Below are 21,771 nucleotides of genomic sequence, written 5' to 3'. Positions count from 1 at the left end.
GACTTGACTATGCATGGCTCCAATCTCCATATTTAAGGATCAACAGATGGGGCCACACTGAGAATTTCATATGCTGATGACGTTGAGGAATTGAGACAGAAAAACATACATTACCTTAAGGTATCAACGGTGCTTGGAGTTGCCCAATGCAGATGTGGGGTGTAGGAACAGGAGCACCCTTGCAAAACTGGAAGTGACATCATTGCATCAGAACAATGCTCTAAGTTTTGCCCCAAGCTCTATGGTTTAACCCATAGAGTTTTGGGTGACTCCTAAAGCACTGTCCCAATGCAATGACATCACTCCCAGTTTTACACAAAAAGTGATGGCAACCCCCACTGCCCGCCCCCACTGGCCAGTGCAGCAGCACAGGGGCAAATGCTGGGAGGATGCCTGTCCCCCCCTACCATCAAAGGTATTTCTGGAGCAAATCACTAGCAGCATCCAGAAACACCAGCCTCTGTTAGGTGGCAGCCCCACCAGGAAGAAGGAGTGGTTCTCCTTGAAGCCAGAAGCATGGGTGAACCCTTCAGCCCTTCTAGAGTCCTCCGGCTGTACAGCCTGAGGTGTTTCTTGGTCTTAAACTTGCCTTAATCAGGGCTTGGCATATTCCAGGCTCCATATGACCAAGGAGTCTAGAAAAGTCATGGGAGTGCCTAGTCTGTTCAGGATGTATTGTGCAACAGTATCTCCTGGCAATCTGTAGCAGAAGGACCCAGTTTATTACACTTTCAGGGCTGAATGGTTTCTTGGATGACATGACAATGTCTGGGCAGGAACTTCCTCCTGACGTGCCTTCCTTTGGATGTCAGATTAGGGGTTCCTAACATGGTGCCAGGGGGTGATGGCATTCGCCAGATGTTTTTAGCCAGTGCATGAGGCAAGATGGTGCTTTCGCCCAGAAAGGCTTCCGATTAGATCAGCTGTGCCAACTTATTAAATTACTGTTTTGACAACAGCAGCATAGCAAAAAGAACTGAGGTGATGGCAGCCCTTCTGACGTTGCACCCACCATCCTGCGTCAGAATTCCAAAAAAAATCCTCCAAGCTCCAAAAGGTTGGGGACCACTGGGTTAAATGAATCCATCTCCTTAACCGGTTGCTTTTTTAAATACCAGTTCCAATTGCAATTAAATGGCAAGTTGAAAAGTGATAAGGAAATGACAAGAAATTGGGGGAAAATTAGGCTAGGGGCTAGAGCAGGGGTAGTCAAACTGCGGCCCTCCAGATGTCCATGGACTACAATTCCCAGGAGCCCTTGCCAGCATTCGCCAACGAATGCTGGCAAGGGCTCCTGGGAATTGTAGTCCATGGACATCTGGAGGGCCGCAGTTTAACTACCCCTGGGCTAGAGATTGGCCTCTCGTTATGGTGATGACAGTCATTTCACACTTTGATGGGAGAGAAAATGGTGGCAACTCTCTGAGATGTGTTTTGCACCAAACTATAATCTTTCCCCCCAAAAAGCGAACCAAGAAACAACTACAGGGTCTGTGAATAACCCCCTTTTCAGCTGCTGCCAACCACATGGAGATCTGTCTCCACCACAAATATTTTGTACGGCCCATTGTGATGACACGGAGAAACAAATTCTAGATTAGGGTTGCGCACTCCGGCTGCTTCGGCAAGCACTGAAGTCCAAGGCGGCCAGCACCATGACGCGGAGGGGAGGGGTGGCACCGGTGCACCAGCTGGCGCTCCTCCTCTCCCCTCCATGTTGTGTCGCTGGCTCCTTCGGGCTTCAGTGCTCGCCGAAGCACGCCGGAGCGTGTAACCCTGGTCTAGATCTTCATTGGCTAAAACCTTTGACTGAAACCAAAAGACAAAGATGTTAAGTGTGTGGTCATGCAGTCCGAAGGGCATGCTAAGTCAGCGGGTTTTCAGGACACCAGAGGAAGTCCCACGCTTCTAGCGCCAGCACACCAGTATCAACCAGCCTTTAATTTACTGCTCTAATCCTTTGAAACCCCAGAAATTCTCAAGCTCCAGGAAACAACAGTTAGGACCAAACAAAAGACACCCTGCTATTATTGGGCAATCAACTCAAACTATAAGGAATCTATTGTGCTCCAGCAGTCTGCATAGAAAAAGTGAAATTCCACGGAATCATCAGAGCCAACCGCAATACAGATTTGAAGTTATAATTGACCTTCCTGCCATGGAGAAGGACTCTTTTCTAGCTCTGCAGTCTTTCCTCCATTTATTTGGGAATCTACTAGAGCTTGTTGATTAATCCATGGAAATAAACTGTATTATGAAATTGTTTCTTTAGTTCACTGGGGCTCAAAGTGAGGAGGCAGATTTCTGTTATAACCTAATGTGGTCCTGGTGAATTTCTGTAATGGCATATTCAAAGTTAAAAGGAAGAAGTTAAAGACGGCCTTCTAAACAAAAAGAAGTGTGACATTCTAAGTTATGCACTGTAAAAAAAAAAACAGTTGGTTTTCCTATCCCACTTTTCTCTACCCTGAGGAGGCTCAGTGGCTTAGAATCATAGACTCATAGAATCATAGAGTTGGAAGGGGCCATACAGGCCATCTAGTCCAACCCCCTGCTCAACGCAGGATCAGCCCTAAGCATCCTAAAGCATCCAAGAAAAGTGTGTATCTAACCTTTGCTTGAAGACTGCCAGTGAAGACTGCTTCTAATCACCTTCCCTTTCTCTCCCAACAACAAACACCCTGTGAGGGAGGTGAGGCTGCGAGAGCTCTGAGAGTATTGTGACTGACTCAAGGTCACCCAGATGGTTGCATGTGCAGAAGGAGTGGGGAATACAACTAACTCGTCCAGATGAGAGTCCACCACACTTAACCACTGCACCATGCAGGTATCCCAAAAGGTATTGAAGTTGTGGTAATGTGCAAAGCTCATTCCGTGCAAGTATTTAAGTTAAAAGCAGGGATCAGTTGAAGCACTTCAGCTGATGGACAACCTTAGTGTTTCCATGTGGCTTTTAGGAGATAGTCTTGATCTAGTAAATAAGCACGGAGAGTTCATGCTCCTGCCTTGATTGTCCAAATCAAGGGACTAACACCTGTGACAAATGCAGGTTTTTAAATAGTTAATTAGGGATAGCTAGGTTCACTCCACTTTGCTTCAGATCTCCTTTGACTACTGGCATCCTGTCCGACTCCCCAGTTCCATACACATGACAACTGGACAGAGGGGGTAGGTGCTACCCACGCTGATGGATCTCATGGTAGCATTCACGGTTTGTCATGAGCTTCTTGCTCATTGACTCACTGAAGTACAAAGGACAATAGCTTTCCTCCAGTAGCCTTCCACCAGGGTTGTGAACAGAGGGCTGCAATGAGAGGCACATGCTACCTCCATGTGGAGTACCAGAGGGCACAATTCTCTTTCCTACTTCATTTAACATCTTTATGCATCTCCTAGCCCAGCTAGGTATGGGATTTGGACCAGCATGTCATCAATATACAGATAACACCAAGCTCTACTTCCTAATATACAGCTGGCCAAACCCTCCCAAAGTCATATCATTAGACTGGTGTGATCATAGAAAGTAATCTAAGTGGCATTTCAAAAACAAAAAAGATTTTATTCCATCACAAATTTTCATGGCCTAAATGCCTCTTTGTCAGATGTAAGTGGATTCCAGACCATGAATGGCTGAGGGAATGAAACCATGTTAACCTTGAAGATAAAAGGTAAAGGTAAAGGTATCCCCTGTGCAAGCACCGAGTCATGTCTGACCCTTGGGGTGACGCCCTCTAGCGTTTTCATGGCAGACTCAATACGGGGTGGTTTGCCAGTGCCTTCCCCAGTCATGACCGTTTACCCCCCAGCAGCAAGCTGGGTACTCATTTTACCGACCTCGGAAGGATGGAAGGCTGAGTCAACCTTGAGCCGGCTGCTGGGATCGAACTCCCAACCTCATGGGCAAAGCTTTCAGGCGGCTGCCTTACCACTCTGCGCCACAAGAGGCTCATTCCCTTGAAGTACCTTGAAGATACTCATGACTATTTTTGTTGCGACAGACTCAAATGGCTACTTTTCTAGAATTATTATGATAATAAGAAATCAAGAGTTGAAGACCACATCAGTGACAAAGGTGAGACCTCAACCTGGCTTTCCAAGTCCTCAATATAGCCCTTTGTCAATTATGTGGCAGTTCTTATTTTATTTAAACAAAATGGAGGCAGAAAGGGTCATCAAGTTGCAGCTGACTTACAGCAACCCCTAATGGGGTTTTCAAGGCAAGAGATGTTCAGAGGTGGTTTGCCATGGCCTACCTCCCTGTAGCAACCCTGGACTTCCCTGGTGGTCTCCCATCAAAGTACTAATCAGGACTGACCCTGATGAAATTAGGCCAGCCTACGGCATCCAAGACTAGGGGTGCACAATTCAGTTTAGCCAAGCGAAAACAAAAACCCAACCAGTGTGGATTCTTGTTTTGTTTTGTTTTCTTTGCTATCTGCTCAACCAAACTTTGATTCTCTCATACGATTCTCTCATTTGATTCTCTAAACGCCAAGCCATTTTGTCTTTCAGTTCGGATGACTTGGGTTTCCCAAATAGATGCTCTGCCATTCCAGTGCTCATTTTTGCTTCCTTCTTTTTGGAAGGCAGGGGAAGCGAAAGGGAGACCTGAAATGGCTGGCAGGCGTTTACATTTAACAGCTCAACTAACCTGCCAGTCAGAAGTTAAGCTGAAATGTCCAGAAGTCATTTAAACCCTCCCTTTCACTCCCGCCCACCCCCCTTCCAATGGAAGGAAAGAGAAAAGGACTGCTGGTTGCCAGGCAGTGCTCCCCGCGGTGGGAGAGTACAAGCCACCCTTCCCCACATAGCTCAAGGTGATCATGCATGGATCAGCTGTTTGCCAGGCTGTGCAGAGGGGGGCAGTATGAATTGCCCCCCACACACAGCCGAACAAACAGCTGATCCATGCAGAAAAGTCTCTCTGCAGAATCGGCTTGGCCTGTGAAGGGGGGGATGGTTTGACTCGCCCCTCCCCCTCCCCAGAATTCAATAGCAGTGAGTAGTCCCTTTCGTTTTCTGCCCTTTGGAAGGGGGGTAAATGAAAGGGGCAGTTAAAATGGCTGATGGCCATTTTAACTTAACAGCTGACTAGCAGTTCAGTTCAAAACAGCCCTCCCCATACAGCTTCACAAACAGTTGTCCCATGGAATGGCTTCTCTCCCTGGGAACAGCTTTGGCTGTGCGGGGTGCGCCTGTTCAAACCACCACCACTCCAAAGCTCGATAAACAACTGATCTGTAGAGGGACTTCTCTCCTTAGAAATGATTTGGGCTGTGTGGGGAGAACCAGTTCCACCTACCCCACCCCCAGCCAGACAAACAGCTGACCCATGAGGAGAAGCTACCCCCCCCACACCAGATCAGCTGTTAGTTGAGCTGTGCCGGGAGTGTGTGTTTAAACCGGCCACCCATGCAAAGTCTAAGCCGATCCCACTGAAAGGCATTTAAATGGACATTTAGGTAATCAGCTTGAACTGAGCAGAGGGAAAATATTCAGGCACAAAATATCAGCATCGTATGTCTCTATTCCAGGGGTAGTCAACCTGCGGCCCTCCAGATGTCCATGGACTACAATTCCCATGAGCCCCTGCCAGCGAATGCTGGCAGGGGCTCATGGGAATTGTAGTCCATGGACATCTGGAGGGCCGCAGGTTGACTACCCCTGCTCTATTCAGCCTGGGGGAGGGAGTCCAATGTTCTAAACATGCATGTAAGTTCTCAGCAAGCTGGGATATAACGCAAACATGTCCAACTCCTGCTCTTAACTCTTAAACAACCCTCAGAGTCAACATAGCATTAGTCTCGGATCTGGAAACCTGGGCTGGAATCCTTACTTTGCTATGGAAGCAATATCATCGGAGAGCAGGTTAGCTGCAGTCAACCTGTCTTTCCCATGAAAAAAATATATTAATTTCTATGCCGTAGGGCTATCTGTAGCGTGTTACAGCTATGCGAGACCCAGAGAAAATTGACTAAAGATTAGGGTTAAAGGGGGGGGGGTCAAGTCATTCTGTATTTCAGAATCAAACCAGGATGTCTAATGGATCCAAGGTGGCCTGTCCATTTGCATTATCTGTTTGTCTTTCTGTTTACTTTGTCTCTTTGTGGTCTCTTTTTTATGTCTGGGAAATATAGCTGTTCGGGATCACGTTTCCTTCTGAAAGGGATCTCTAGCAGATTATCCTTCCTGATGATATGTTGATTATTTGCTGGTTTATGGCACATAAATTAAAGAAATCTGAAGACACGTCTATGAACTGGAGAGAATCCTGAGCAAAGAGAAACTAGAGAGCTTTAACTATTTTTTAAAAGTTCAGAAATGAGGCTTGGTTAAAACACAGAGCTTTCAGGCATATGCTTAAAGTTGCCACATGCACAAAGCACACGGAGTGTTTTGCCGTGGCCCAGAAGTCAAGAGGACCCAGTTGGCATCACCCCAGTGTGGTCAGGTGACATTTTTAGAAGATTTCTAAAGATTTCTTGGCCCTGGGAGATTTCTAGGCCCTACCTGGTGGGTGGCGGTCAATAATGACCACAAAGTATTTTACAGTTTCATTTATTCCAGTGGGAAATGTTTAGGGACATACTCCAGTCTCAAAATTAATGAGCCTTAACAGCAATTAAAGTCATGTCCGTTCATATCCTTCCAGTCAGCAAATATTGTACATCCCAAAAAATACGAGAAAGAGAGATTTTTGGATATTCTGTTATGGTCTTCTTCTTCACTTCTAAATCTTTTCACAAATTTCTGCCCAAACTTTAAATATGTTCTTTATAAAAAGTTTGGAAATGGCTAATCGCTAAACCTGTTATTCCATATTCTTTTATCTTACAAAGGAACACACGCTCCATGAAATATCACACTACACCCTTACATATCTGAAAGAACCGCAGACAGCCAAAATAATTCAGTCAAGCAAAAAACATTCAGACAACTCCTCAAACAAGGTTACAGCCACGTGGGACTTTGTGTGTGTCTGTGTGGTAAAAGGTAAAGGTCAAGGTATCCCCTGTGCAAGCACCGAGTCATGTCTGACCCTTGGGGTGACGCCCTCCAGCGTTTTCATGGCAGACTCAATACGGGGTGGTTTGCCAGTGCCTTCCCCAGTCATGACCGTTTACCCCCCAGACAGCTGGGTACTCATTTTACCAACCTCGGAAGGATGGAAGGCTGAGTCGACCTTGAGCCGGCTGCTGGGATTGAACTCCCAGCCTCATGGGCAGAGCTTTCAGACTGCATGTCTGCTGCCTTACCACCCTGCGCCACAAGAGGCTCTTATGTCTGTGTGGAGGGGAGGCTAAATTGACTTGGATGACCGAGCGGTAGTTCTGCTTTTATTTCCATCTATATTTTCATCTGTAAATCAACCCTAGTCCATCGCCTATTGAAAGTCAAAGTTCTGTGTCCTTATATCCAGTAAGAAAGTGGGAAAGGCTGCAGAGAAGGGGGTAAGGATGCAAAGGTCCAGTGCACATTGCGACCGGCTTGATTATGGCAGAGGAAAAATGCTTACAACGGCCTTTCTCAACTTGCTGACCATTGAGGAACCCCTGAAACATTATTCAGGCTTTGAGAAACCCTGGAAGTGATGCAAATCATGCAGAATATGTTGGGAAGCAGAGCTGTGGACATGCCCACCCAGGGCCCCTCCCCTTTCCACCCCCTCCAGGCCCATTGTGGCCATTTTGGGAGAGGGGGGCACATATTATTATTACGGACAAGCCATCTTGTGGCATGTTACATAAAAATACCCCACAAAAATACATAAGTTGTCCCTGAGGCACAGGGAGGGGAAATACTCCAAAGGTATATTACTGTTTCCTATCAATGGCTTGGAAACAGCGATTCTTCCACTAGTCTTACAAGGACTGATTGGACAGTACTTGGAGAGAGAGAGATGGAGATGGTGGCAGTGCTGGAAGTCTTTCCACTGCTTTATTTTTTCATGGATCCCCCCCCCCTCTCTGGAATCCCATCCAAGTATTAACCAGGACTAACCCTACTTAGCTTCTGAGATCTGATGAGGTCTGACCTGGGCTATCCAGGTCAAGAGACAGGACATTGACTAAGGACATTGGCTAAGGGAATTTTCCCAGTTGACCTTAAAGGTCATTGCAGATCACAAGGAATCTTTAAGGCATGCCTAGAAAGCCTATGGCTCACCTGCTCGCATCTTTGAAAGCCTGTCCAGCTTGCTTTGTCCAGCTTGCTTTGTATTGACCAATAAGGTTGTTCGGCATATGGAAGGCCAGAACACGAGGCTGGTGGCCTGTACTTGGCCTGATGGATTGTATGTATTGCAAGCCTATTCTTGGGGCTTGTTTACTTAGAGCCGGTGTACCTGATGGCATCTTTGGACTCTAATGTGGTGAGCTCATGCACAAGATAGCTGCGATCCCTGACCTTCAGGCAACCAGAGAAGAGCCTGGTATGGCATTGCTGGCTTCTGCCAAAGCAACATTTAAAAAAATCTGCACAGCCAATCTGATCTCCAGTGACCAATCAGAAACAATACAGGGCAAGATCCACATCTGGCCCACTTTCTTTAAACACCTTGACCTCAGGGAGGTGTTGGTGGGTGCTGTGGGCACCATGTTGACTTATGGCAATAAAACTTTTGTTGTTGTAAGTGTGCACAGGATCTGCTCATTCTGGAGGGTGCCCATGGGTTCCATGTTGCAGACACATGACTTTGAGATATGCCAACAGAACGTTCACTGTTAAAAGTGTGCACAGGATATGGTATTCCCCCCCCCCTATCTCCTTGCACGTCTGTATCTCTGCACCATCACATCAGGATTCTATTCAAGCCTTTACTTATTTATTTACTTATTATATTTGTTCTCCACCCTATCTCTGAGGACTCAGGGTAAATTATATCACAAGTAATAGAATATACAATACAGATAAAATATACAGATAATTTTTTAAAAATCAATAAATTAAATCAATTTTAAAGTCTTAAACATAAAATCAGCCAGTTGCCTAGTTCTTTATATTGACTGGAAAGGTGAGGAGGGCAGGGGGTAAGAGTCAAGCCTGCCCTAGCTGGATGGGGAGGCCAGCACATTTCTGAGGTTGTTGACGTGAAACATCTATTGGTGCAGTCCCTCCAACAGAAGCCTATGGACATGACGTCCGTAGTCCCGCCCCCGGGGACTGCACCCATAGATGGACTGAGGCAGCGGCACCCGAGCACTGAGCTCAATGTCTGGTGATGCCGCCACTGCCAGTCTTCTAAGGCTGTTCCCATCCTCCAGAGAGTGGGGGCATCCTCAGGAGACTGGCAGGGACGGGGCCAGCACATAAACGCACAACGCTGGCCCTGCCCCATCCTACAGACATCCCAGCAGGTAGGCAGGGGGGAGGAGTGGAGGCAGGAAGCAAGGATTCTCACCCCCTATGTGGATGATCCACATAAGGGGCGAGAATTCTTGTTGGTTGATTTTTTTTAGACCACAACTGTAGGCCCGGTGGAAGAATTCTGTCTTGCAAGTCCTGCAGAACTGCTCAAGGTTCCACAGGGCTCTGATGTCACTCAGGAGAGCATTTCCCCACATTGGACCCAGGGCTAAAAATTTGAATAATGCATTCCTGTTTCATTCATGCACTTGTTCAATCTCTGCAAATACATCCCTCTTTTAATTTTTTTTATCTATTGCTGTTTGATTTATAGAATAGGCAAAAGTAGGCTGAAATATTAAAAGATGTGATCTGAAAATACGGCAAGCTCACACATCAAATTCCAAAATTGATTTTAGAAAAGTCTCCAGTTTAATCTGGAAGGTGAGCAAAGCACAACAACAAAGAGGAAAGCAGAAAAGGGAAATTCAGCTATCCCTATTTGTCCTTCAACGACATGACAATTTAAATATATTATTTAAATAATTATGGATGCCCAAAAAAGATCTTAATGTACGCTGCTTCCTGGGAGAGGGAAACACAAACCGTATTTTAAGATTCTGAGCAATGTCTGTCGACAAAACTTCAGCGGCTCCAGCATTTGCAAATGCATTCAACTTTATCTGGAAACTTTTTGACATCAGCAATCGCAGAACTGTACTTTCTCATTATGTTTCCTGCCAGGATCTTTGTGGAGTCACTCAGCTAAAGACCTTCCCTGGCTAATTACTACCACATGCCTCCTATCCCAAGCAATAGAAAAATTATTGGTCCTGACAACCCGTCCTCTCAATGCTGAATTCCAAAGGAAAACTCAAATTTTGGCCAAACATAACATTTCATCAATCTTGTTCTACTGACTATAAAACCAATATCAAACATTGCATGCTAATGGTTTTTTACTTTGCCATTCCCAAGTTTATGCGCCCTGATGAAAGATGTACGTGAGTAAAGGGCTCCTCCAAAGTACTTAAAAATTAGCTTTCTGAACCAGGAAACAAGGCATAAAGTTAAATCGAACAGGCTGTGTTCTGGTGACAGAGCTCAGCTTCAGCCAAAATAAGGTACAGGCAAGCAGAAACAAACGGACAGATGCAAAGTTCATTAAATAAAAGATCTAAAGCTTCCAGAAATTGAATAACATTAAGCAAGCAAGCCTAAAAGCTCGCGGGAAAGCCTGATATTTAGGGGCTGGGGTCATCCTGGACTGGGAACGTGGTCGATCAAGTGTAGAGAGTAGAGAGCAATGCTGGCTAACAGGGACAATGGGGACCAAAACCTCTATGACGTATTTCTCTAATCCTGCTGCAACAAAATTACTTCATTGACTAGGTTCAGGTGGGTAGCCAGGCTAGTCTGAAGTAGCAGAACAAAGTATGAGTGAGAGAAAAGCAGAGAGAGGAAGGGAGAGAAGGAGACAGAAAAGCAAGAGAGAGAGAGAGAGAAAGGGAGATGGTGACAGACAAAAGAAGAGGTGGACAGTGAGTAGGGAGTCCCATGAGGGACTGGGGATCCCTGTTACTGGGGGTTGAGGGAGGCATGGCAGTGGGAGAAGATAGTTTAAATGAAGGGAGGGGAGATATGGAGATACTTGCATCCCTTCTAATCTTCATCCCATCCCAAGAGACAAATTTAGAAGGCCGAGGAGAAACAGTGTCTCTCTGACATTGGCATTGCATAATAATTCACCAGACAGTGGCTCAGAGAAACATGTGGACCAGGCCAATATGACTTAGACTGGGTATGAGAAGGTGAGACGGTAACCTTGAAAGAACTGATCCCACCTGTTTTCTCAGACATTCTCCCTTAGGATGTTGTCCACCCCAACAATTCCAGGCATTGAATAGATGAGTCTGGAATGGGACACAGTGGAGAGTTTTGCCAAATGTCTGGAGTACCAACCGCCTAATGCACCAGCAGAAGCCCTGGCATCTTTTCTGGAGCTGGTGGCTGGGTGGGCCTTGCAGTTCCTCAGGCCCATGTCCCCAGGGGCACTTCAATCCATGCAGGGAAGTCCACCCAGGCTACATCCCAGAATTAATCTCTTGGGCAGAGATTCAATCTACATGAGTACCACAGTTAGGACATTTTGCCTTAAGGGATCGATTCCAGGTCTCCCTCCCTGTCCAGTCAGAGAGCAGATTTATGCTCACCCAAAGAGACCAATGGATTCAACTGGTTTCCAGAAGGCTCTATGGGAACCAAAGCCCCTGGCAACTCGGCTGATGAACTAGTGGAAGTCTGGTTACTAACTGGGTTTCCAAAGCCATCTGTCCCAAGCCAGCTCCATGGTATACATAGAAACAGGAATTGAGCTGGAGAGAGCGGGTTTGGAAGAAAACTTGTGACGCGGCCTCAAAAACATCTCATAAAATGTGTGTGAATGCTTATGAGATGGTAGCGAAGACCACAAAAAGGTAGCATTTTGCAGCCCTTTCACCTCCACTAACTCACATCTGGCACGATTATTTTAAAACCATTCAGTCCCTGGCATCCACAATTACTGGGGTGTCCAAAATTTCCGGATTGGATATTCACTATGAAACTTCAGCACACAAGCCTACTCCAGACCAACCTCTAGAGATTGGAATTCAACATGTTGTCGGGGGGGGGGGGTTGATATCAAAGATGTCTGAATAAAATATTAGGGTGCTAAGAGATCTGAATCTGAGAATGGATTGCCTCTGGCAAAACTTTTATTAACCTCTGATGAGATGGGGATCTAATCACCCCGCCCCAACATAGCCTTCCTTCAACCTAAGGAGGACACCCAGGCCAACTTCAGCGGCTCTCTATCCAACTGAGCAACTCTCCTTAGATTTTAATGTATGGCTTTAATAATGTTTAATAAATACATATGCAAACTCCTCTCAGTGTAGTAGAAGGACATCCCATTAGTTATACATTGGGCATCTGCACACTGATTTCTGTCAATGCCACTAAAACAACACTTGCTTGTCGAATGCCCAGGACAGAGATTTCATCTACGCCATTGGCTAATGACATTGACTGAGGGTTGGCTCACACTCTAGCAGGTCACATGGACCCTTGAAGCTGCCTTATACTGAATCAGATCCTCGGTCCCTCAAGTTCAGTACTGTCCTGGCAGACTGTCAGCAGCTCTCCAGGGATTCAGGCAGAGGTCTTGCCCACCACCTCCTTTCTAATCTTTGCAACTGGAGCTGGTGGATATTGAACCTGTGACCTTCTGAGTGTCAAGCAGATGCTCCACGAGTGAGCCACAGCCCCTCTCTAAGAATGGGGATGGCATCGCACGGTATGAATTCTCTACCATGGTGAACCAGCACCACCCTATGGGAACCATACGCACGTTAATGTGGGTAAGTGCTGTAGACTCCTTGATGGGGTGGGGGGCTCTGATCACACAATCATGGCGGTGAGAAGGTCGAGATGCACTGGAAAGTCAAGACTGACTAAAGAAAGCAGCTACAGAAGTATACACGCACCAAATCAGCTACAGAAGTATACACGCACCAAATCAGCTACAGAAGTATACACACACACAAAACCCCTTTGATATGCCAACTAAATGAGTACCATAAAGTAACTGCAAGTCAATAATAGCAGGGTTGTCTTCTGGATTGTACCAACTGCGTTCGAGAGCTGTCCCCAGAGAACAAGGAAAACCCTTGTACTTCAGCCTCATGAGCGGTGTGATCATTTGCTGTTCTTGAGGAGGAAACATCTGAGGTCAACAGGACACACCCACACCCACATATACCTGCAGCTCAAGAGGGTGTGTCCGCGAGTTCAAATGCCACCCCCTTAGGGACCTGATTTCAGGCCACACAACTGTCCCTGGGACTTACTTTTGCTTCCCATGTTTTTTTTTTTTTTTTTTGGTTTTTTTTTTTTTAACTTACTTTCTGCCTCGGGTTGCGTTAAAAGTCCCGCCGTATTTCTTCCGATTAAGGATGAGAGCAGCAATTTCTGGCACGTAGCGCGCAAACATTGCCTACATGCACGAAACAAAACAAAACAAAAAACAAAACAAAAAAAAAGAAAATGGCATGCAGGGAGAGCTCGGCTGGGATACTTACTTTCTTCCACTAACCGCGCTATAGGACCCACCATATTTCTTGCGGTTTCCTATTAACTCTATGATTTCGGGGACGTAGCTGGCAAACATGGCCTAAGGGAGAAGATAGAAGACAGAAGAAAAGACTAAAAAGAGAGGCCAAAGAAAGGGTGAGTGATGAATGTTTTTTAAAGGAGATATATCGGCTTCAAGATCCGAAAACGTAAAAGGCTTAGATCGATAAAGTTTGCTTTCTTTTTCTTTTTCTTCTTTTTTTTTTTTTCAAAAAGGGGATGAATTTCTAAAAAGGGTTGATAAAAACCAAGAGGAGAAAGTGGAGACAAAAGGTGGTCTTGAAAGAGGCACACACCCGGGCCAAGTCGTGGGGGAAAGAAAAGGGACGCAAAACAAAACAGATTTTTTATTTTTTTTTAAAGAGCAAAATGAGATCCAGGGGGGGTATCTAAAGCAATAAAGCTCGTGGCTCCTGACAGGGGGCGAGTGGATATATTGTACGACGACAGGCCGCCAAAGTAAAACAAAAACAAAAACAAAAACAAAACAAAAAAACAAAAAAAACATACCAAAGACGAAGCAAGCCAAAACCTTGAGATATATCAAGAGGGTGAGTGTGAAATTAATTTTTAAAAAGACGAGGGGGTTTTACATCATCATCACCAAAGATAAAAACGTGACCATATCAAGGGGCTTTTCTCTCTGTACATCAGAATGAACATGGTACTACTATGATTATATATATATATATACACACACACATATATATATATATCCACACACACATATATATTAACATATGTATATGTATACACTCGTCCATATATACATATACCTTTTTAAAAGTTGACCTTTCACAAAAGTTGATAAGGACATGTAGGGACATGTAAAAGAAAAGGGTGATGAGGAGAAAACAATATATATAAATCTGCCATGTTTTGTCCAACAAACATTTGCCAGGGGCTGGATGCTTCTAAGAGCCGCTGCTGGTCAACCTAGTGTTTTGTGTTAACACGCAGATGTTGCACCCGAACATGCAATTGACCTATGACACAGGGCATCCCTATAGAAAGGAACATGAGAGAGAGAGAGAGAGATAAATCCGTCAGCCCTCATTCCGCCTACAGATGTACATGGACTGGGGATCAGCACTTACCTTACAGAGGGGAAATGCTGGCACTAAAGATCTGTCCTTTTTAAAAGTCAGGCAAAAGTGACAGGTGCTGTGCTGTCTTTGGCTCGAATAGAAAACGAAGATTCGATTCTAAGGTTACTCCCCCTCCCCTCCCAGAATGTATGTGTGGGTGTTCTTGCTTCGCTGGAGAAGCATGGCAGGGGGACCCCTTGCTGACGGGCTAGGAAACCTGCACCTACGTGGGTCCGCACCCCGCTGTCTTGCGTGGCTGCCCCGGTCTGGAAGGAAAGCGGGCCCAGCTTGGCCACGGCCCGGGACGTGCAAGCGGCTCTTGAAAGGTGATCCGAAGCCACGGTGTTTGTTGGAATGTTGGGAACGGAACACAGAAGGGTTGGGAGGGTTCTTGAAACCGCAGTTGCCTTTTAGACTTCACCGTTCACTTAACGCACAACTACCAATTGTTGGCTTGAAAAGTAGCGGCTTATGAACCTGCAAATTCCTAGGGCCCTATTTCCGGATCGGCATGCATGGCTATTGATCAATGGATGCTTATTTTGCGCCAAAGCCAAATGCTTTAACTTTCACACAACTTAACTTTACACAAACGGTTTTAAAGGGACTATCGTTAAGGCCGCTACTTAGGGTTGCCAGCCCCCTGGTTGAGAAATTCCGGGAGATTTGGGGGGTGAGTCCTGGAGAGGGCCGGGTCGGGGGTGGGGAAGGTAGAAAGTCATGAAGTTCTCCTCCCAAAACAGATACTTTCTCCAAGGGAACCGATGGCTGCTGGCTGGGCTTCAGCCATAATTAGGGTTGTCATCTCTGATGGGAAAGGCCCGAAGGTTTGGGCGGTGGAGCCTGGGTGGTAGGGTTTGGGGAGGGGCCTCCGGAAGGTACAATGTCATTGAGTTTCCCTTCCAGGGCAGCCGTTGTCTGATCTCTGTATTTTGGAGGAGGTTGGCAACCCTAGCTGTAGTTCTGGGAGATCCCCAGTCCCCACCAGGAGGTTGGCAAGCCTAGCCACTATGCTGCAGCTTAAGAAAACAAGTCCACTGGGGAAACAACGTAAGCATTTTACCAATCCACCGAGGATGAAGAAGACCATGAAAAGGCGACCGAGGGTGGTTTTTGCATAAACGTCTCCGTAACCGACCGTGGACATTGTAACCATCAGTAAATAAACACATTCCCAATATGTAAGGGCTTGGTTGTTTCTGAAGTCTTCCCACGGATCCCCTGAGTTCTCCACCTGCAAGAAAAGGACGGAAGATGAAGAGAACCTGAAGCACGCAACAGAGGGATGTCAGGACCTCCGCAGGGCTCAAAGGCTGCCACTCAAGAATGATCACTTAAGGACTGCCGACTCCCATTCGAACCGACCCCCATCAGACTGGTCTCCTTTGGATCCCCTCTTTCAAATGCCCCTGTTATTAAAGGCCAAACAGGTGGCAACGCAAAGAAGGTCTTCTCGGTCATTGCCCTAGCACAGGGGTAGTCAAACTGCGGCCCTCCAGATGTCCATGGACTACAATTCCCACGAGCCCCTGCCAGTGAATGCTGGCAGGGGCTCGTGGGAATTGTAGTCCATGGACATCTGGAGGGCCACAGTTTGACTACCCCTGCCCTAGCATGATGGAATTCCCTCCCCAGTGAGATTCGTCTGTTCCTTTCCATCCCTGTCTTCCGCTAAAAGTTGAAGCCTTACCTCTTTTCCCTTGGCTTCTCTCCTTCCCATTCATGTCCTTTTAATTGTTCTTGCTTTTCAATTGTACAGCTCTGGATTTAGTTTCCTTGGGTCATTTGACACAGAGGTCCTCCCCCCTTCCGCCCCCTACAAAGGACTAGGAATGACCCGTTACCTTGCTCATGGGATGAGGCCAGCCCAGCCACTGCCGGGGCTGGATCAGGGGGGATTTGGCCCTTGGCTACTGCCACGGACACACCGCCATATGCATCAGGGGTTGGAACAAGAAAAGGTAAACCCCAAAACGGGGGGGGGGGGAGTGAATCTGGGTGAAACCCAATGTTCTTCCACTGTAAGAATGTTAAGGGGGAATGCTCCATTTTCCTTCTGTTCACAGCCCTTCCTTGCTTCTTTCACATGCTTGCTGCTCTGAGGGACAGCGCATACAGAGCCGAACATGGATCCACATTGCCATTTGGATGCAGAGAACACTGATCCATACAATTGGGAACTGCCAACTCTGGGGTGATTCCTGGAGATTTTGGGGGTGGAGCCTTGGGAGACAAAGGGCCTCAGCAGGGTTTTGGGCCAGAGACCCCCACCTTCCAAAGCACTCTAGGGTGGGGGCAAAATGGAGCTCTTCCGCCAAGCTTTTGGCTGCCAGCAATGGGGCCTCCCTACAACGCGGTCCAATCCCTGCGAAGCAACTTACAGATATACCCTGTGTCTGTAAGTCTATGATCACTGGTCCTTGACAGTTATGATTTCTCTCTTATATCTGTGGCAAACGCTCCCATGTACAATGTTTCTAAGTTTATAATTGCTGTTTTGACTGTTATAATTCTTACTGTGGCTGTTCTATGTTTGCTGCTCCGAGCTATTATGGTGAAGGGTGGTACACAAATTAATTGAATAAATAAATAAATAACATTTATGGAGATCACTTGTAATCCTGGGGGATCTCCTGGCCACACCTGGAGGCTGGCAATCCTAGCACTGTCTCCCTCTGGTTGGGGGGTCTTCATTTTAGCCTGCACAGGGAAGTCCGTCCTGGCTTCCCAGTGATAGGGAGGTGCCCCCCTCCTCCCCCTAGCACCATAAGATTTAATTATGATTAATTATGCATTTGTGACATTTCTGAGCTTCCCTTCCACCAAAACAGGGTCCCAAAGTGGCCAATATCAAACATAAAAAAACAGTTCACTGTTACAACCACATTTAAAATACAGGATATAAAAATATCATAAAAACACAAGACCTGAACCAGGGAGAAGGGCCAGTAATGCGGATTGGGGTTTGCCAAATGAAACAGAGCTGGCAGAAGAAGAGAGACCCATAGAACAGGGGTAGTCAACCTGTGGTCCTCCAGATGTTCATGGACTACAATTCCCATGAGCCCCTGCCAGCAAACGCTCCAGGGGAGCTGAGCTCTGTAGTTTGGGAGTCAGTTATAAGGCCAGGAGACTGGCCACCCTACTGGGACTCCACTGCCGGGCAACCAGGACTGTGCCCCTGGTTCATGGGCTGTGGCCAAGACATACAAAACTAAACCAACAGACCACAGACTCCATATTCTTCCTGTGCTTACTGTTCTGGATAATGCTTCCCCATGCTAAGATGGTGATTTCAATCAAACCTTCAATAATTCTGGTGTAGTTTGGATTTTTTATACCTACAGATGAAAGTTTCAGCCAACAGAGTTGTAAACGTACCCCACCTCAAATAGTTGGTGGGGGTAGGGAGGGCAGAAAGAATGATGGGAAGAAACTAAAACGTTATCTGATGTAACAATTAAGGATCCCTTTGAAGAGTTTTTAATCTTACAGTATTAACAGGATGCAGCTGTTTGTTCTTATAAGGCAGGGGTAGTCAAACTGCTGCCCTCCAGATGTCCATGGACTACAATTCCCATGAGCCCCTGCCAGCGTTCGCTGGCAGGGGCTCATGGGAATTGTAGTCCATGGACATCTGGAGGGCCGCAATTTGACTACCCCTGTTATAAGGTATGGTATCCTTACTTCATACTGGAAGTATGGTCTCCTTACTTCATATTATTAAGGAAATATTGCCACCTTGTGGCCACTATAGAAATCTCAGACTGCGCCTGAATTATGTACCAGTGTACTAATGATCAGAATTGTTGAGAGCATGTGGAAAGATGTGGCTCTATTGGCTGCCCCTGAAGCGGCAGCACTGCTCATCTGCATTTTGATGGCGACAGATGCGTCCCAGATGTTCCGGGGCACACAACTGATAATTGCTTGACCTGCTTGTCCCAGGGCAGACACACAAATACGAACGAGAACCGCATATTCCCATGCATGTAATTCATCATGTGCCAGAGCCCGGCTCCCCGTCACCGTTTATCCGTTGGCTTCTATAGAGATGGCAAAGCTGCCTTGGGAAACTTTAAAAGACAAAAAAACACACACACACACACAACTCCCTCTAATCTACTGAAATTTGAAGCAGCAACAGATGGCAGCAGCTGATCATTAGGGTACCAACTCTGGGTGGGGAAATACCTGGACATTTGGGGGTACAGCCTGGAGAGGGTGGAACTTGGAAGGGGAAGGGTCCTTTGTGGTGTATCCTCCCCTCAAAGCTACAGGGGAGGATCTCTGTCGTCTCCAGGGGGATTTGATCTCTGTCGTCTCCAGGCTCCACCTGGAGGTTGGCAGCCATATATCATAAAATATCTCCCCCCCCCCCCTCAGACCAACCCGAAGCACACTTACCAAATGTATAAATCCAGCCGCAGTCAGCCATGTGCTGATAAATATAGAGCACAGATTCACCAACTTGATGGAATTGCTGGGGAAAGGACAGAAACAGACAGGTGTTCTCAGAGGTTTCTCTCTGCCAGGCAGCCCCTCCCTCCCTGGCCACCCTCCCGGAGCCTTCAGGAGGACCAGGTGGCAGAAGTCCAAATACCCTGAATTAAGCTTTGTGGGTCACAGAGGTGTCACCGGTCTCAAAACTTTCATCAGGCATTGCTTACAAACGCTGCACCATTGAAAACGCCACACAGACAATTAGAAGAAGAAGAAGGAGAGTCCTTTTCTCTGCTCGAAGAAGTTTTCTCTGCCCGAAGAAGCTTAGGGCTGATTCTGCGTAGAGCAGGGGGTTGGACTAGATGGCCTGCATGGCCCCTTCCAACTCTATGGTTCTATGATTCTAAGTCTCAAAGCGGCTTACATTCGCCTTCCCTTTCCTCTCCCACAAAAGACACCCTGTGAGGTGGGTGAGGCTGAGAGAGCCCTGATATCACTGCTCAGTTAGAATAGCTTTATCAGTGTTATGGCGAGCCCAGGGTCACCCAGCTGGCTGCATGTGGGGGAGTGCAGAATCGAACCCAGCTCACAAGATTAGAAGTCCGCACTCCTAACCACTATACCAAATTGGTTCACAAGTCTACATATGAGAAATCAAGTCATAGAAGTAGCACAGAGATGCTCATTCAGAAGAAGCCCACAGATCATCGTGTGAGGAAGTCAAGCCGCATCCAACTCTATTATTCTATGATTCTATGAAGCTGCATTTACAGGGTCAATTGTACAAACTCTTATTAAAGTCTGACACTGAGTCTGAGCAAGTTAAACATTGTATGGTGAAACGGATGATGAACTTGAATCGTACAAAACTGTGAAACGGACAAAATGTCAGCTATTAAGAGAAAATCGGTACAAGATGTTTTATAGTTGGTACGTGACTCCTAAGCAGTTCGGTAAAATTTCTGGAAACTTTGAAATAAAATGCTGGAAATGTAGGGGAAAGGTTGGTTCCTTTTATCATATGTGGTGGACATGTCAAAAAGTTCAAAAATTCTGGGGGGGTAATCATCCCGCCTTGGCTGCTCAACTTGAGCAACCGGCGGATAGACATTCCCCTGAAAGATATTTTGAACCTCTCCCTGTCATCCAGGGAGTTCTCTCAGTGGCTCAAGGTGACAGTGGTCTACCCTCTCCTGAAAAAACCATCTTTGGACCCACAGCATCCTGCCAGCTACCGCCCAGTATCACATTTGGTGTTCCTGGGTAAGGTAGTTGAAAGGGCTGCAGCAGACCAACTTTTATTGTTTTTGGATGAAACCTCAGTCCTGGATCCATACCAGTCGGGCTTCTGTCCTGGCCACGGGGTGGGGTGGGGGAGACTATGCTGGTTGCCCTGTTGGATGATCTCTGGCACCAACAGGAATGAGGTGGGTTGGCCATTCTCATGTTCTTTGACCTATCGGATGCATTTGATATAGTTGATCACGAGCTCTTAGTCCACCGCCTTGCTGACACGGGGATAGGGGCAATGGCCCTTAAGTGTCTGGCCTCCTTTCCTGAGAACAGGTCACAGAGGGTTGCAGTGGGAAATGACCCCTTTGCAGTACTGTGCGGGGTGCCACAGGGGGTGCTCTCTCCCACCTTATTTAATATCTACTAACAAGAAAGGCCATTGCAACCAGGGCGCTAGGACCCAGGGGACTCTGGCAGGCACAAATCTCTTTCTCTCTCACACACACATAAGAGGTAATCAGGGCTCCTTCTAGCAGGGATGCAAGGGTCGTTTGCAGTTTGGGGCTCCTTTGCAGTTTGTTTCTGTCTGTCTGCCTGTGTCTGTCTGTCTCTCCCTCACAGCAGGAGCCATAGCAGATAATCAGGGGTCGCTGGCAGTTTGGCAGGGCTCTCTGTGTCTCTGTGTGTGTCTCTCAGGTGTCTGAGAGAAGGAGGGCGGGAGCTGGAGAGGGAGGGCCAATCAGGTTGTGGCCAGCAAAGCTGGCTGCATGCCCTGATTGGCCCTATTCCATCACGGACAGCCAGGAAGCTCTCCACCCCCAAGGCTTTTTCACAAATATTAAGAGGAGGAACAACGGATAAGGATATGCACCCTCTTGCTCAGTTGGTCTGCAGTTACAAGCTGGGATGTCACCAGTATGCAGATGATACCCAGCTCTATCTCCTGATGGATGGCCGGCTGGATAGCCCCCAGAAACATTTGCCAATTGCTTGGAAGCTGTAACTGGATGGATCAGGAAGAGTTGCCTAAAACTCAACCCCTCCAAAATGGTGGTCCTGTGGCTGGGTCAGAAGGGACAGGAAAAGAAAGCCAGGAATCTGGGAGTGATTTTTGATGCCTCTTTTTCTATGGAGGCACAGGTCACCAAGGTAACTAGGACAGCATTTTTCCATCGACGCCAAGCCCAGCTACTAGCACCCTACCTGACCTCAGAACACCTGGCCACTGTGATCCATGCAATAGTCACTTCCAGATTAGACTTCTATAACTTGCTCTCCTATCCCTGACCCGGAAATTGCAGCTGGTACAGAATGCAGCTGCACAGGTCCTTACCAAGTCTTCTTGGAGGGCCCACATTCTGCCTTTAATGAAACAACTTCATTGGTTACCAGTTTGCTTCCAGATCAGGTATAAGGCAGCTGTCCCCAGCCCCCGGTCCAGGGACCGGTCCCGGTCCATGGATCAGTCTGTACTGGGACGCGGCTCCTC

General features: G+C 46.9%; 1 protein-coding gene across 9 annotated transcripts in view; it reads right to left on the bottom strand.

Annotated features, from left to right (window-relative positions):
- The window catches only part of KCNMA1 (potassium calcium-activated channel subfamily M alpha 1), a 581,951-nt gene that overhangs the window by 209,290 nt on the left and 350,890 nt on the right, over positions 1-21,771 (bottom strand). For all 9 annotated transcript variants that reach the window (XR_013232722.1, XM_077345959.1, XM_077345953.1 and 6 more), the window contains exons 7-9: positions 19,014-19,089; positions 15,670-15,840; positions 13,467-13,558 (exon numbers count right to left, since the gene is read on the bottom strand). Coding sequence is in view for 8 of the 9 variants with exons in the window: in XM_077345959.1 (XP_077202074.1) it covers positions 13,467-13,558; positions 15,670-15,840; positions 19,014-19,089 (339 nt within the window). In the remaining variant the exon portion in view is untranslated. The remainder of the gene's footprint in view (positions 1-13,466; positions 13,559-15,669; positions 15,841-19,013; positions 19,090-21,771) is intronic.

This window comes from Paroedura picta, chromosome 7 (genome assembly GCF_049243985.1).
Source record: "Paroedura picta isolate Pp20150507F chromosome 7, Ppicta_v3.0, whole genome shotgun sequence".
Taxonomy (NCBI): Eukaryota; Metazoa; Chordata; class Lepidosauria; order Squamata; family Gekkonidae; genus Paroedura; species Paroedura picta.
The sequence above is the reverse complement of the archived record's forward strand: the minus strand, read 5'-3'. Positions and strand labels throughout refer to the sequence as shown.